At 34.4% G+C, this 15,818-nt stretch overlaps 3 protein-coding genes across 7 annotated transcripts; 2 read left to right on the top strand and 1 right to left on the bottom strand.

Moving 5' to 3' along the window:
• On the bottom strand, nucleotides 1,787–5,106 carry LOC18605622 (probable receptor-like protein kinase At5g24010). The gene has a single exon (XM_007038733.2). The coding sequence runs from the start codon at nucleotides 4,682–4,684 to the stop codon at nucleotides 2,138–2,140; it is 2,547 nt and encodes an 848-aa protein (XP_007038795.2). The 5' UTR covers nucleotides 4,685–5,106; the 3' UTR covers nucleotides 1,787–2,137.
• Nucleotides 9,303–12,067, top strand: LOC18605621 (probable RNA-binding protein 18). 4 transcript variants are annotated; one of them, XM_018117588.1, is made up of 6 exons: nucleotides 9,313–9,463; nucleotides 9,920–9,980; nucleotides 10,525–10,626; nucleotides 11,236–11,309; nucleotides 11,393–11,519; nucleotides 11,582–12,067. In XM_018117588.1, the coding sequence occupies exon 6, from the start codon at nucleotides 11,587–11,589 to the stop codon at nucleotides 11,848–11,850; it is 264 nt and encodes an 87-aa protein (XP_017973077.1). In that variant the 5' UTR covers nucleotides 9,313–9,463; nucleotides 9,920–9,980; nucleotides 10,525–10,626; nucleotides 11,236–11,309; nucleotides 11,393–11,519; nucleotides 11,582–11,586; the 3' UTR covers nucleotides 11,851–12,067. The 4 variants fall into 4 exon arrangements, with proteins under 4 accessions (XP_007038794.1, XP_017973077.1, XP_017973078.1 ...); XM_007038732.2 differs by lacking the exon at nucleotides 9,920–9,980 and having other exon boundaries at nucleotides 9,303–9,463; nucleotides 11,593–12,067; XM_018117589.1 differs by lacking the exon at nucleotides 9,920–9,980 and having other exon boundaries at nucleotides 10,534–10,626.
• LOC18605620 (uncharacterized membrane protein YjcL) lies at nucleotides 12,827–15,809 on the top strand. 2 transcript variants are annotated; one of them, XM_018117498.1, is made up of 6 exons: nucleotides 12,827–13,679; nucleotides 13,807–14,033; nucleotides 14,254–14,364; nucleotides 14,485–14,640; nucleotides 14,870–15,114; nucleotides 15,307–15,809. In XM_018117498.1, the coding sequence occupies exons 1-6, from the start codon at nucleotides 13,339–13,341 to the stop codon at nucleotides 15,628–15,630; spliced, it is 1,404 nt and encodes a 467-aa protein (XP_017972987.1). In that variant the 5' UTR covers nucleotides 12,827–13,338; the 3' UTR covers nucleotides 15,631–15,809. The 2 variants fall into 2 exon arrangements, with proteins under 2 accessions (XP_017972987.1, XP_007038793.2); XM_007038731.2 differs by having other exon boundaries at nucleotides 12,829–13,679; nucleotides 14,873–15,114.

Below are 15,818 nucleotides of genomic sequence, written 5' to 3'. Positions count from 1 at the left end.
TTTTATTTTATTTAAAATATTAAAATTTTATTTTTCAATATATACTAACTTACCTTAAAATGAAATAGTGAATATCTTCTTTATTGTTTAATAATGAAAATGATTCTTATCCAACTTCGTTTATTTTTTTTCTGCTACCATGTCAAAACCTACAAGTATATTATTTTTTGTAATTCAGTTTCATTATATTTTGTTGATGGATTGGGGTGCCTATAAACATTAATTAAAAATTTTACATTTAATCTCATTATTATCATCAAATTAAAAACAATTCATTATAAGTCCAAACACTTATTAACCTTCTTTTTTGTTGATTTTCTTGCAAAGAGAATAGTGGTGCGGGTTTTTAGGTAAATTAAAAAAAATACTAATACTAAGAAGGGAAAAGGGCGAATGCATGTGCCTTTGTAAATTGGAACCTGGAAGTGGGCCAAAGCTACAAAATAATTTTTTAAACCAAAAGTAGATAAAGTTAATTATATTGAGAATTATTAAGGCATGAAGTTGCGCCTAGTCCAAGCGGGGACTACTTTAGCAAGAACAAAAAAATGGTGGGGACTAGCACTGGCAAGGCTCAAGGCTGGCCTACCTTCCTGCTCCATCCAGAGTGGATTTGCTTCAGAGAATGTAGGTACAGTTGGACTAGGGCCCATGGGCCCTGTGCAGTTGATTGGTACTCTGAAAATTAAGGAACGTTAAAAAGTCCTAGTAGAACAAGAATGCTACAGATTGAGATTGTTGCCATTCATATCAAACCATTTCACAGTGAGCTTCCTCTCTGAGAACAGTGATCTTAGGGTCTCTTCATACATAAACGTGCGTGCACGCACACATAGATTCAATTAAACCAAACAAAACCTCTGCTCTAAGAACCTTAAACTTGTCTGCCACCCAATTCGTGTCGAAATTCCCGTTCATCTTACTTTATATGGCAAAAATCAAAGAACCATAAAGATCATTACATAACTTTATTATTGTAGTAGCATGCGCTGACCATTTCAAGGTTGAAATAAAATAACAGCATGATGATAAATAAGGCATAACTTGACAGATAAATGAAGTTTAGAGCTCAAATTAGAAATCAATAGTTCAGAACTCAAAACATTGAAGTTGAATTGAAACCCCTATTTTTTTTTCTTATAAAAGGAAACTGAAAACATAAAGAAAACGAAAACGTAATTTCCATTGGCATGTGCTTTGTTTCGGTACATGATGCCAAAGGTTTCCCTAGGTGACAATGATGTAATTAAAGCCAGTTGCCTAGTGGTATGTGTCTTGACTTCACAGTTGAGATCAGCCAGAGGAAGTCTCTACATAGCTAAACTTTTGCTGACAACTTCAGTAATAGGCCCCAGGCCCCCAGCAGATAAGAGAAAGATACAAAATTCATGTTCACGCTCTATCCTAAACAGTTGATCGGTATCACAAGAGGTGGCAACAATTATCCTAAGCAAGCATTATGAATTTCTTGCAGGACTTGGATTTATCATGAAATAGGGCACATGGAAGTCACATGGGCAAGAAAACATTATATTGAGGTGTTGCCTTAGTTTGTCCACATGGGCAAGAAAACATTATATTGAGGTGTTGCCTTAGTTTGTCACCAAATGATCTGAATGTATCTATATAAATACTAGACAGGCTTTCAAAACTTATTTTTCTCAGTTAATTTTTCACTTTTAGTAACCTAATGCTGGTTTTGATTCAAATTCCAGGACGAAAAAGTTCAAACAATTATACACTTAACCAGTACTGACTACTGCTGTGAATTCCATGCAAGTATCCATTTCCAACATCAACATAATTATGCTTCAACTTAACAACTCAACCAACAAAAGCAAGGAGAGGAGAGAAATTTACATTTTCTTTAGGATCACAACAGTTATCTATATCCTGAATATACAACAATTTGAAAGGAACTGAAAAGAAAAACTATTTTAAACCCATTACTTTTACTACATAAGAATGATAATAACCGTACAGCTAAGATGCAGCTTTGATACAATACAAGAAAATATTGAAGGAAAGAAAGAAGGTTAAACTTCAATTAAAACTTCCAATATGTATATATTCTAGTAGAAATTTTTGAGAATGAGAAGTGACCTTGATTGTGTCTATGCAGGATTGACTGTTTAAACTATCTGCCTTCTTTTGTCATCAATTGCGAAAACACTTGGCTTGTTGTTATGTCTGAACTAACACTACCGTCATCTTTCTCTGTCCTGGCATTGCTAGATGGAGTAATACTAGTTGTTGGACAATCCATTCCATTCATGTTGCTGCCTTCCCGTGGTTCTTCTGGCCCTGATTCTTGAAGCTGAAGTGCATACTCCAAATTCCATAAGACATCACCCATAGTTGGCCTATCAACACCATACTCAGCCAAACATTTCTCAGCTGTTTCTCCATATTTCTTCAAACAGCAAGGCTTTATTTGTCCCACAAGGTGCGGATCAATTATTTTCCCAAGCATGCCTTTTTTCTGCCACTGCATAGCCCATTCTGCTAAGTTCACCTGCTCCCTAGTAAGCAATGGATCAACAGCGGGCCTAGCACAAAGTACCTCAAAAAGCACAACCCCAAATGAATAAACATCTGATTTATCAGTAAGCTGCTGTCTCCGGAAATACTCAGGATCAAGATACCCAAAGCTACCCTTCACCCCAGTACTTACATGGGTTTCATTGAGACATGGGCCAGATCTCGAGAGACCAAAGTCAGCAACCTTGGCCACAAAATTTTCATCAAGCAATATATTGGTAGATTTAATGTCACGATGAATGATACCTTGTGCTGAACCAGTATGGAGGTAGTGAAGACCTCTTGCTGAGCCAATGCATATTTCAAGCCTTTGCTTCCATGACAAAGGAGGATGTTTTGAACAATATAAATGATTCTTCAATGGCCCTTTTTCCATGTACTCATAGACCAGTATCATTTCTGACTGTTCTTCACAATATCCAACAAGTGAAACAAGATGTCGGTGACGAATCTTTGACAAAACAGTTATCTCAGTCTGGAATTCTGGGAGGCCCTGCCTTGACCCAGGGACACCTCTCTTTACAGCAACCTTAGTATTGTCTCTAAGGACCCCTTTGTAAACCATACCAAATCCACCCATTCCAATAATCAAACTCTTGTCAAAATTGTTAGTTGCCGTTTGTATGTCAACAAAAGGAATTCTCAAGCTGTGATATCCATTAGGGCCAGGAGATGTAGTAACAGTCCCTTCAGACATTCTACTATATGAACTGCCCCCATATACACGTAGCGGTGTCCAGCCAGCACTTTCTGCACGTCTTGGTGGTTTTGGTTTCTTCTTCTTGCATTTAAATGCAAGCACAATTGCAACTGCAGCCAAACAAAAGATAACAATGCCTCCAACAATAGAACCCACCAAAATCCAAACGTTTTTCTTATTAGACCCAACATGTGAACCTTTAAGATTTACCAACCTCATGATCTCCACCCCATTTAGAATAGCATTAATTTTCGAAGGAGTGCTCAAATCTGAAGGTCCAACACTTATTCGTATAACCCCTGAATCATCCGAATCCGCAACAAAATCTATGTAGACTGGAGATGAAAGCACATGGTATGTAAGCATCGACAAATCCAGATCCCGATAAGCAGAGTAATTGTTGATATATACATCAAAGTATAGCTGATTAAGTGCAGGACTGACAATATCACAAAAATGCAACCTAACTAAGTGTGGAGCACCTTGTGAACCTACTGGAAAATCCCAAGTGATATTGAATCTACCATTCAATGATGAATTATCCCTGTTCATCTGCTGTGCTGACATATAAACATTGTCTGGTGCAATTTCACGGGTTGCACCACCACTCTGATAATTTGGTAAATGAGTGCTGACTGCTCGTTTTGCAGCAGGTTTAAACACAAGAAAGCCATCGTCAGGGATCCAGGTTCTCCACAAAGTATCATTAAAAGGTGTCAATTTTGAACCGCCAACATTAATCCTATGAACAGTCTCTAAAACCCGTGATGTTAAGTTCTTGTACTCTTCAATTCCGTTAGCAATAACCGACCTAGCTCCATCATCAATTATAAAGTCTTTAGGAACTGAAAATACCTCAATTCCATTAACAAATGCAAAACCAGAATCACCCACAGGACTAAACATAATTTCAAGAACGTTGCCATCTATTTCCAATAAATACTCTTTAAGCAGCACACTGTTAGCACTAAAACCACTCAATAACAAGAAGCCATTAGCCACGACATTGAATTTGGCAGATGCTAAGTTAAAATTTTGAGCTTGAAATGGGGAAAAATGGAGACGTACCAAGTGAATCCCTGTCCCATTTTTCTTGATGTTGAACTTATAGCTTGAGTCCGTGGTGAAAACTCGGGCCGTATGGTACAAAATGGGTGTATTTGGAGATGGGCTTCGGTCAGTGAGTGAAACAGATCGCTCTGCTGAGAGGAAAAGTGAACCTGGTTTGGCTGAATCAGCTAGAAAGATGCGGTTATAGAATGACGTGTTGGCGTTTGATCCACAGTTGACGAGAAAATTGTTTGTGGGAAGGAAAGATGCAGAGAAATAAAGGAGTGAAAGGAAAGTTAGAGAGAAAAGTAAAATCCTTTTGGCATCCATGGAAGGTGGGTTAAAATGATTTCTTTTGGGTTCTTCAAGAGAAAGAGAGAAAATATAAGACATTGGAATATATAATGGTAAAGTGGTGAAGAAGAAAGACTGCTTTTGAAGAAGCTGGGTCACTAGAGTTTTGAGTTGGAAGTTTTGAGAAGTGTGGGAGACACTAGGCTTGGCTATTGAAGTTGATGGATTTTCCGGAATATTCAAAGCAATTTTTTGGACCGTTCACATTCGTGCAAAGTGCTCTTGTTGCAGTGCTGGATAACAAATAGGAGAAACCATGGCTTTTTTCCTACTATGGTCCAGTGGAGCATGGGCAAATCACCACCCAAATCCTTCAGTTCATGCCAAGAACCAAGGGCAGAAACATGTAGAAGCCAAATAAATTGACTTTTACTCCCTCTCCACTGTATTCTTGCTGATTTCACTCCCTGGAGGCATTCACAAGAAAAAACTCTCATTTTATCAAGTTTAACTTCCCTTCTTCTTTTTTTATTTCTTCTTTTTGGATTTACATGAACAAAATCAATTTTCTCCCTTTCCATACACATTCAAATTTTGGTATACATACAATTTACCAATTAAGTTTTTGCTTCAAGTATCGGAGAATATCCAAAATCATTTTACCTTTTTAACTGACCTTTTCTTCAATGTAGTAATGGCTGCATTACAGATTATTTAACTCTTTCCTGACATTTGGCAGCACAGTTACATTTCAGTAGGGCTGCGTGTGTTTCCGTTTTCGTTTTTGCATTTATGCATCACATGCCTAGAAATTTATAGTATTAATTCAATCTAGACTCCTTGAACTTTAAAATGGACGAGAAAAGAGACGGTGTTGCCCATTTCCCTTTGTCGTTTTTTCAAAATCACGAGGATGAGTTTCCCAGACATGCACATTTAATACTGTATTTTGTTTTTACTCACTGGCATTAGAACCAACTATGGCACCTGCTGCTAAGCTTTGCAGATTCAGCATTATTGTCTTTTGAGAACAGCTGTCCAGTTTTGGGAAGAAGTTTTATAAGCGTTGTTGTTGTATCCTTTCTAGTTTTGTACATAACTTGAGGTATCCAACAGACGTGGGAGAAAGGGACAAGCCTTCTCTCTTTCACTCTTCCTAGACGGTAAACCTGGTTTGAATAATCGGCTATGTATCATGTCAACTTTAAAAATAAAATTTGTACTGACGGTTGGTTGGCTGACCGCATTGATCCAATGTTTAAGTTTGTTGGCAAATCTTTCCAAAGAAAAATAAATATGAATACGTAGCATTTATACTTGGATGGTTGCTTGCTTGGTGGAAGTGTCATACTTGGTTAGGGGAGTCTCTCAGGTCATAAAGTTTGATCTTTCGTATTGTTCTAACCTATAATAGACTGTAGAACTCTGTTTAATATAATACTCCGACTTAACTCAAATACTCATTCTTCTAAAACTAAAAATATGGGTTTTATCAGTTGTAAATTATTAGTTTAGAATTTAAAAAATAGAATTCGAATTTTATATTTAAAAATAAAAAATATACATTAATTAATGAATTAGATATTTAATATTAATTATAAGTGATTGATAAAAAAAAATCAGTAAAAACAGCTGGCAAATAACAAATGGAGGTAGTCGACATCGATCGCTTTAACACGAAAAGAGGTCGTCACTTGGAGAGCAGTTGTGTGCTTGCCAGGACAGCGATAAATGCTAAGCCAAGGTAACTTTTTCCAACGACATCCTTAAAAGCGTTTATGGACACCTAAGCTACGGTACCCAGGGTTGCCGGGTGGCATCAACTAAAAAACTCCAAGATAGCGATTTTGATCCTCCTAAACAATCATGCTCTGCTTTTAACAATATAATAACCTCGGATTTTATTCTCTTCACGCCTCCAGATGTCCTAATCTAACTACTACTGCCTTGCAGCTAGCGAGAATCCAGCATCGCTCATTCATTGTATGAAAATGCAGGTAGACATTGCAAGAATGGTGGTGGTGGGCCAAAATCGTTGAAATTTTGAGTTGGTTGGTGGAAAGATCACTTTTTCCCTTGCCTACCAAGGCTTTGTGCAAAACATATCATGAAATTTGCCCTTAACAGAACATTAAAACAACGTTGTCAACCTCAATCATTGAATTAAAGAGTGTTTATATGAACTGTGTGTACAAGGCATAGGTAGTGCGTGAATCTGACGCATCGTACTATTCAGGCTTACTAATTATGATTGCCGACAAATATGACTCTTTTTGCGAACGTTTCTCCACTCTCTACTGTTGGTTCGTGATGCTCTGAAGTTTGCAATTTGTTTTCGCAACACCTAACCAATCAAGCGGTTTAAGGTTTTGAATAGCTTTAATAATCTGATTATGTTAAAGAATACTTTTCACATTAATGTGGATTAAGAGCCTATTTAGATTATCTTTTTTAGTTTAAAAGTTATTATAAATTTTTTATAAAAAATAAATTTTAAAATTAAATTAAAACATAAATTGTTTAACCAAATAAATTATATAAATTTTAATTTCAGTTAAAATTACCATAAACGGTATTTATATCATTTTCAATCACCTAATAAATTATAACGAAATAAGTCTGCTTTAAGTTTATATACAATTTAAGAAACAGAACAAATTTATTAGATTTTTATTAATATATTCAATTTCAAAAAAAAAAAAGAGAAAAAAGAAACGATATATTTGACATTAAAATTTTTTTTTAGTGAATAAGAGAGAAAATTTTTAAATAGCATCTAAATATAATTTTAAATTTTAAATTTTTTTCTTATTCTTAAAAAAAATAAAAAAATTATAGATTTTGTTCTTTTGTTACTGAATTTTTTATTATTTTAATAATTTTTGTAACGATAAATAGATGAGATAGATCGTGATTTGCGTTAGAGAATGGTAATTTGCATAAAGGAGGAGAGGAAAAAGAGATTGATTGATTGATAGATAGATATTTTCTAAAAATTTATTGTGTTTTAAAAAAAGGATAAAATATAGTTTTTTTTAGAATTTTTTAAAGATTTTTTTAATTTTTTTAAATTATTTCCTTAAGAGTTTCTCAAAAGTTATATTTGTAACCTAAAAATTATTTAGTTATATCTATTAAGTTATCAATATTTGAATTAATAAATTCATTGATTATAATATAACAACACAAATATGTTTCCTTTATAAAACTTTTAAAATTAACAATATATTGTTACTCATAAGAATATTTTCATCTTAATTTATTCAAACTTTCAATTTCAAATCCGTAATAGTAAAATTGGTTAAATTAAAATAAGTCCATTGTAAACTCATTTAACAACATCCCAAAGTCTTAAATATTTTAGGACTGGATCTTGTATTTTCCAATCAACATGCCACCTTCGAACTCAATTATGCTAAAATAGAGAAAAAAAATCATATATAAAAAAGCATAGCTGTTCTTCGTTAAAGAATAATAGCATGTTTGGTTTGAGGGATGACTTTATTTTTAAGGAATTTTGGTTCATTTATTTGGTTGAGAAATAATCCAAAGAATAGTCATTCCATAAGAATGGCTATTTTCCAAAATCCTCTAAAACTAAGGAATAGCTAATACCATCCTCCCCTATGGTATTAGCTATTCCATAATTTAGGAATAAATTCAAAAAATTATAAAGATAAAAATATCCCTTACAAGTTTGAAAAATTATAACTTTATTTGTATAAAATATTATTTTTTTCCTCTCTCCTCCTCCTCTCTCTTGATTCAAATTTTTAATAAAATATTAATATTTAAATTATCAATTATTAATAAAATAAATTATAAATTATTCATATTTAAAAACAAATAAATTAATAAAATAAATAANATCAACCCCCCCAAAATATTATCTATTTTCATAATCGAGAAATAGTCTTAAAAAATGATAAAAACTAATACCCTTTACAAGTTTGTAAAATTACAACCTTACCTATATAAAAAACATTATTTTTTTTTTCTCCCTCCTCCCATTCTCCCTTCATTCCCTGCCTTTCTCTTTTTCTCTAATTTTTAATTATATATTGTAAAAAATAATATTTAAAATTTAAAAATAAATTGAAAATATCAATATTTTAATCATAATAACATTTAAATTATACATAAAGTATTAATATATAAATTATCAATTATTGTTATTTAAAAATTAAAATAATAATAAAAATTTAATTTATATTATAAAAATAATATTTTAAAATTACAAAATTAATTAAACAATTATCAATATTTTAATCATAATAATATTTAAATTATAAATAAAATATTTAATATTTAATATTTAAATGATCAACTATTAATATATTAAATTAATTCTAAATTATTAATATTTAAAAATCTAATAAAATTAAATAATCATATATATAATAAATTATATTTTTATCTTTTTATTTTTTATTATTTTCTTATTTCAAAATTATTATTATCAACCAAACACTATAATAAATTATAATAATTATTTATGTCTTTATCTTTTTATCATACCAAATTAACTAATAGTTATTTTATTTTATTTTTATCTCATTATATTATCACATAATAATTATTATGTTCTATTTCTGTCTACTCAGCCGACCAAACCCAACCTAAAAACTTCTTAGATGTCAGTTTTTACGACGTCGTTTCTCATGCAAATGACCTGCTTGGCTTGGATATACACGGTGTCGCTCTAAGGCGGATGGCTTTCTTTAATATTTTACCTTTTTCCCTTGGCCATTGGGAGGCTAGTACGGTGAATCTGTAAAACTTGGAATCCCAAAGGGCCGCCAATTGGGGAAGTTGCTACTCCTTCTCAGTATTAGAAAGATCTCTCTCTCTCAAGTCTCAACGCGAAGTTTCATCCCCGTAAGTTATTCGAATAATCATCCATTATTGTTTTTCATTTTCTTTTTTCACCGATGAAATTCCCTGTTTCGACCCTCCTAAACAAAGGTAGTTAGGGTTTTTCTTTCATTTTCTGGTTAGAAAATTTTTATTACTTTAATATTTATACAGGTTCTTTCCTGGAAATTTCTGAATGTTATACTTTGTACTTTACGTAGACAATGGAATTTCAAGTGGTTTTAATCCTATGCGGATAATGAAATTTCTGTTTGAAAAAGACGAAGAAAAATTAGAGGTTTTTTGCTGTCCTTGGTTATTTATGTACAGGGTATTAGGAGGTTTCTGGTAAGTAGATAAGTTCAGTCCGAATTAAAAGAAAAATGAAATCTGTTTTCGTCTGTTTAAAGGTGTAGTTAGGACCCTAGTTTTTCTGTCAATTTCTTATCTTCTTTGTATTCATTCTATCGGCAACTCTAGATGGAGGAAAGTTTTGGAATGAAACCTGATCATTCGAAAGACAGGTTGTTGACAAAGCGAGGTAAAAATGTTTTATGCTTCTGAAATTATCAGAAGTACTGTTGAACAATATTACTTTCTGGATTACATTGTTTTTTTCATCTTTGAATGTTTCTTAAGCCTACCTGATGATTTTCTCCCCCTTGTTTTAATTGTTTTAGTTGCTATTTGAATCAAGTTTCTTCTGATATTTTTTGATGATTCATATGATTAGCTTCATTTTCTCTGGTGTGTAGAGATATATTACACAACTAGTTATTGGCTTTTCTTGATCTGGGGATCTGTTAGCATAATCTTGAAGCTTTTTAATTTTTTGTAATCTACTGGTTAATTTGCTTACAGAAGTACTTGTAGGCAAGGTTGCCAAGGGCTGGGGCTTAGGCCTTTGACGGCTATGTCCAACTCAATGCATTTTTATATATTGCAGTTTTTCATATAAGTTTCTGTCTGTGTTTGTACATAACATGAAATTCTGAATAGTATGATGCATTTGGTGTTTTCTTTTAATCTACAGCAAAGGAATTATGAAGAATGGTTCTTGTTAATTTGAATTTTTGTCCGTTTAGAATTTGCAGGAGGATGCAAACTGTGGATGTTTTGAATTTCTGAAAGTGTTTCGTGCTTGCACCTGCCACGAAAATTGTCATAAATATCCTATTCATTTTATGGTAAATTCACTATACAAATCTTTGATTTACATGTGAAGTTTTTTAAATTAATTAATATATATTGGAGTTGAAATGCATTTTGAAATTCTCGCTACTACATTGTATTCCATCCTACTTTTGAACTATAGAATGTCGGTCTCTAGATCCTACCACTAAATAGTTTGCCACTATTTTGCTGGTTCAGATCTTACTTTTGCTTGTTCCTTGGCTGTTTTAAAAATGAAATTTCAGTTCTGTTATATTGTGTGAAACACACTACAAAAAGGATCTTGTTTCTTAAATCTCAAGGGACCATGTGCTCCATCAGGGTAAAAAATGCATTCTGCATTTCCCAAAGGGATTGCCATCATGTAGCTTAATCGAGTTAATATTTTCTTCCATTTTTCTATATGATATTGCAATATGTAAAATTTTAAGTCCCATATTGTGATTGCTTGTCGGTTGTGCTTTTGTGCCCAAAATGTGTTTCTATTGTCTTGATTTTAGATGTTTTGAACTTGTTGGAGCACTTTATGTTTGAAGAAGCTTAGCATGGGATGATTTTACAATAAGATAGGTGCATTATTAGGACCTATTCATGATTTTGAATTGGCTGACGGCTGACTGCAGGATCCTAGGAGTTTCATAGATGAGAAGAGTGAGAGCAGACTATACATTGGTAACCTTGATCTAAGAATAACCGAGTGAGTATAAATATAATTATTTGAAACTGAAGCTTTTATTTCAATACATCTGTGGAAACTAATATTGTACTATTCTTTTCCAGAGGTGCCCTTATTAAGATGTTTTCTCCATATGGGAAGATTATATCTGAGGACTTCTTGTGGCACACTCGTGGCCCAAAACGTGGAGAACCACGAGGGTTTGCCTTTATCCAGTACAGCATGAAAGAGGTAAGTTGTACGCTTACGCATTCTCTTTGTTTTCAGGCAATTCCTGATTTCCACATTTAAAGTGAGTATGCAGGAGGCTAAATTGGCCAAGGAGAAGATGCATGGGAGACTAGCTTGTGGTCGCCCTTTGGTGGTCCGTCTAGCTAGCGAGAAATACTTGGAGGAAGCAGCACACAATTCTTCCAAAGCTGGAGGTGAGGCAATCAAAAGTGGCACTGCTGGTAGCACCTCAGGGCAGATGAGTCGCAGCGCCAAAATTGCTGCGATTAAGAACAAATTGAAGGCCTTGGATGAAGAGAGAGGTAGTGCAAAGAAGCAGAAAGCAAGCTGACAGCATTTCTTGTAAGTTGTAACAACGGAGTTGACCATCCATCCAGCATATGCTACTGATTTAAGATAATTTTTGGTTAGGGCTTGCTCAAAGTTTGAGCCCAAATTTGATCCAGTCTCGACCAATGAACTTATTTACTGACTACCTACTGTCTGCACATTTTTCGCTAAAAAATTCAGAAGAAAAGATTTGGAAAGATTCCACTGGAACTTTAAAATTGAGGACTACCCAATGTGTGCACATTCTCTGCTTTACGAGAAATGATTATTTTTTGCAACGTTGAGTCCACTACCAAAAATGCTATCAAACACGAATCTGAATCGTGCCATACACAATACTCTTGACCCCAATCTGATTACCGTATGATTGTGAGGTACAATTGACAATAATTGTTCAGAATCTAAATAATCGGTTTGATCAGCTCATAATGTAACTTGATAACATATAATAGCGTATTTTATATTGGATTGTGAGATAGATTAAGGTAATATTTTTAAAATCAGATACAAATTCGAATGAATATCGTATATTTAGTAACAAAGTAGATTAAGGAAATGTCTTCAAAACTCGACATGGATTCAAGTATTACTTTTAAGATTCTCTAAACCCGAATTCAAATATATATAATGTTATAAAAATTTACAATTTTTATCATCTCAATCAATTTATCTTTTCGTAAATTAATAAATGTAATATTAATTTATATTACCTGAATTATAATACAAATTTAAACATGTAAAATTTTATTATTAGAGATTGAATTCATAGGAGGGAACGAAATACTCAAGTTTTTGACAAATTTATCAACTTAAAATGTATTTAATGAATTCAAAAAATTAACGGATAAATTTTTATTATTAAGATGCTGTTTTGGATAGTATTTTATAATTTTATACAAATTTTAATAGAATTTAGATATGGGTTTGGAAAAAAAATAGCGGTACTCTAACCGATTGCATCTCTAATGGCCTGACCTGACCTGACCTGCTCTGCTCAGTTCATTTCAGTTGCCACCAAAAGGCCTTGAATTTTGATTATATGTAACGTGAAACAGTGGAGTTTTTTTATCACGTTTTAACCCTCCTCGTGCTCCTCCTGTCTAGTCTTAGTTTCTGGCTGAAATTCCAGATGTATTCTTGCATTTTCTTAATCTTTCCTTCTACTTTGGAATAATGCTTTTTCTCTTTCACAGAAACGCAAAAACCGGTTTCTATAGATTCCACAAGAACAGTAGATCTGAGAACTGAATGCTAAGTCCGGTGACTGCTTCACTAGCTTTTGCAACGTCAAATCCACCGCCAAACAAGCAACCAACTCTCCTTCCACGCTAGTAAGTTTTAAAACAAGAAGACAAAAGAGAAGGTTTACAAAGATTCCTCAACAACTAATTTCAACATCGTCAACTCCACTTCCAAAACAAGCAGCCAACTCTCTCTTTCTCTCTCCCCCAATAATTGCTGAGGCTCCGACGCCGGGGACTCAACGAAAATGGCGTCACAACTTCCATTTCTACACATAACTCGAGCGGCGCCTCACTCGCCGGAGCTCCAATCCTCAAATTCTCGACTTTTTCGCCAAAATCTCCATCCCATCTCACGCGTAATCAATTCATATCCTCAACACTCCGCTTTATCGTCATCGTCGTCTTCATCAAGCTCGCTATCTCTTTACAGAAGTCAAACTTTTCTCTCTTCTCATTGGTTGCACCAAAACCCTACTGCTAACCGACTCGTAACAGTCAAATCTCAATTAAACTTCCCTCTCATTTCTCCCAACGACCAATGGGGCACCTGGACTGCTCTCTTCGCCACCGGTGCCTTCGGTATCTGGTACTCTCTCTGTCTTTCTTCCCCGATTTTCTTTTGGTTTCTGGAAGCAATGGTTTTTTTTCTTGCTTTCTTCATAATTATTTGTTGTTGATATTGTTGGTGATTATGTACTTAATTGAACTTGAAGGTCAGAGAAGACAAAGATTGGGAGTGCATTGAGTGGTGCGCTAGTCAGTACTTTGATTGGACTTGCTGCTAGTAATTTGGGGATAATTTCTTGTGGAGCTAAAGCCTACTCAACAGTATTGGAGTTTTTGCTGCCATTGGCTGTTCCCTTGTTGTTGTTTAGAGCAGATTTGAGACGTGTGATTAAGTCAACAGGGAAACTTCTCCTGGCTTTCTTGCTGGGATCAGGTAATTCCCCGCCACACCATCGTCATAATGACCATTTGAATTGACCATCAGTGTAATTAGTCATCATACTTTTTTAGGTGAGTTTTCGGGTCATTATTGTGGGTTAGGGTATGTCCGTAACCATTTATGACTTTAATGCGAGCTTTTGCTTTTGGTTTTCCTGCATTCTTTTCTAGGAAGTGGTTTTTTTTATATTTGGTTTCCAAATCTTGCAAGACAGTGGCGACAACAGTTGGAACAGCATTGGCATATCTGATAGTGCCGATGAGAGCACTTGGTCAAGATAGTTGGAAGATAGCCGCTGCCCTAATGGGTAGGCATATTGGCGGAGGTAGTTTATTTTTTTCACTTCCTACCTTTGCAATGGATGTTTGTAATCTTATTCCATTGGTTTCATTGTTTCTATAAACTTTTCTGTCAACACTGATGATGTTATTTTGATGTTGTTCAGCTGTCAATTATGTTGCCATTTCAAACGCCCTTGGAGTTTCTCCATCTGTTTTAGCCGCTGGACTAGCTGCCGACAATGTTATCTGTGCTGTATATTTTACAACACTATTTGCATTAGCATCAAAAGTACCCCCTGAGACCTCTACGTCACCCGAAGGTGTACCAAGCTCCTCACTTTATGTCATTTGATTGACTAATTTCATTATCTTCATTATGAATGGATTGGTTGTCCAGATTAATGGTCTATTTCATAAAGTTTCTTTTCTACATTTTACATTTTGGTTTTTCTCATTTTTTCCTCACATTTTGCATCAAATAGACTGCTGTAGATAATGTGGTTATGTTTCAAAAATTGTATAATCTAATTGAAGTTGTTGAGACTTTAGCAGATGTTGCAATGGTTGAGGGGTCTGAATCTGGCAGCAAACTTCCTGTCCTACAGATAGCTACAGCTCTTGTAGTATCCTTCAGCATCTGCAAACTTGGCGCTTATCTCACAAAATATTTTGGCATTCCAGGAGGTAGCCTGCCAGCAGTTACAGCAATTGTTGTTATTCTGGCAACTGTATTTCCTACACAGTTTGGCCGTCTTGCACCAGCTGGGGAGGCTATGGCTTTAATTCTGATGCAGGTGACTAATCATTATTGGGAAGCAGCCATCAGTTTCAATTTCTTTCCAATTTTATTTGAGTGATCTCCTTAACTGTATATGGCTTGTCAAATATTAACTGTCATCATAATTATGACCCTATCTGCTAAATTTGCATCTGTTGAGGGTGTATGAATAATTATGGAAATGATATTTTTTTTTCGGCCTTTGCAGGTATTTTTCACCGTGGTGGGTGCAAGTGGAAACATATGGAATGTCATCAATACAGCACCCAGTATATTCATGTTTGCTCTGGTTCAGATTGCCATCCATCTGGCATTAATTCTGGGACTAGGGAAGCTATTTCGCTTTGACCTAAAGCTGTTGCTTATAGCATCAAATGCCAACGTTGGAGGCCCTACAACAGCATGTGGAATGGCCACGGCCAAAGGGTGGAGTTCTATGGTTGTTCCTGGTATTCTTGCTGGCATTTTCGGCATAGCCATTGCTACTTTTCTAGGCATTGTCTTTGGAGTAACAGTCCTGAAATACATGTAAAGCCTTCAATTCCTAGTGCCAGAATTGGCTCTGTTCTGTAACCAATGTAAACCTGAAAATTTTTCAGTCGCAAATTGTTCTGACTCCCTACAAGGATACTTTATAAATCAGTTAAATTAATAAGAATCAAAGAAAGAATGAAATAGTTGCCTGGCAGTCCGCAGTCGGTTTGTTTTTCATTTCCGTTC

Source organism: Theobroma cacao, chromosome 3 (genome assembly GCF_000208745.1).
Source record: "Theobroma cacao cultivar B97-61/B2 chromosome 3, Criollo_cocoa_genome_V2, whole genome shotgun sequence".
Classification (NCBI taxonomy): domain Eukaryota; kingdom Viridiplantae; phylum Streptophyta; class Magnoliopsida; order Malvales; family Malvaceae; genus Theobroma; species Theobroma cacao.
Note: the sequence above shows the minus strand (reverse complement) of the source record. Positions and strands in the feature narration are given on the sequence as shown.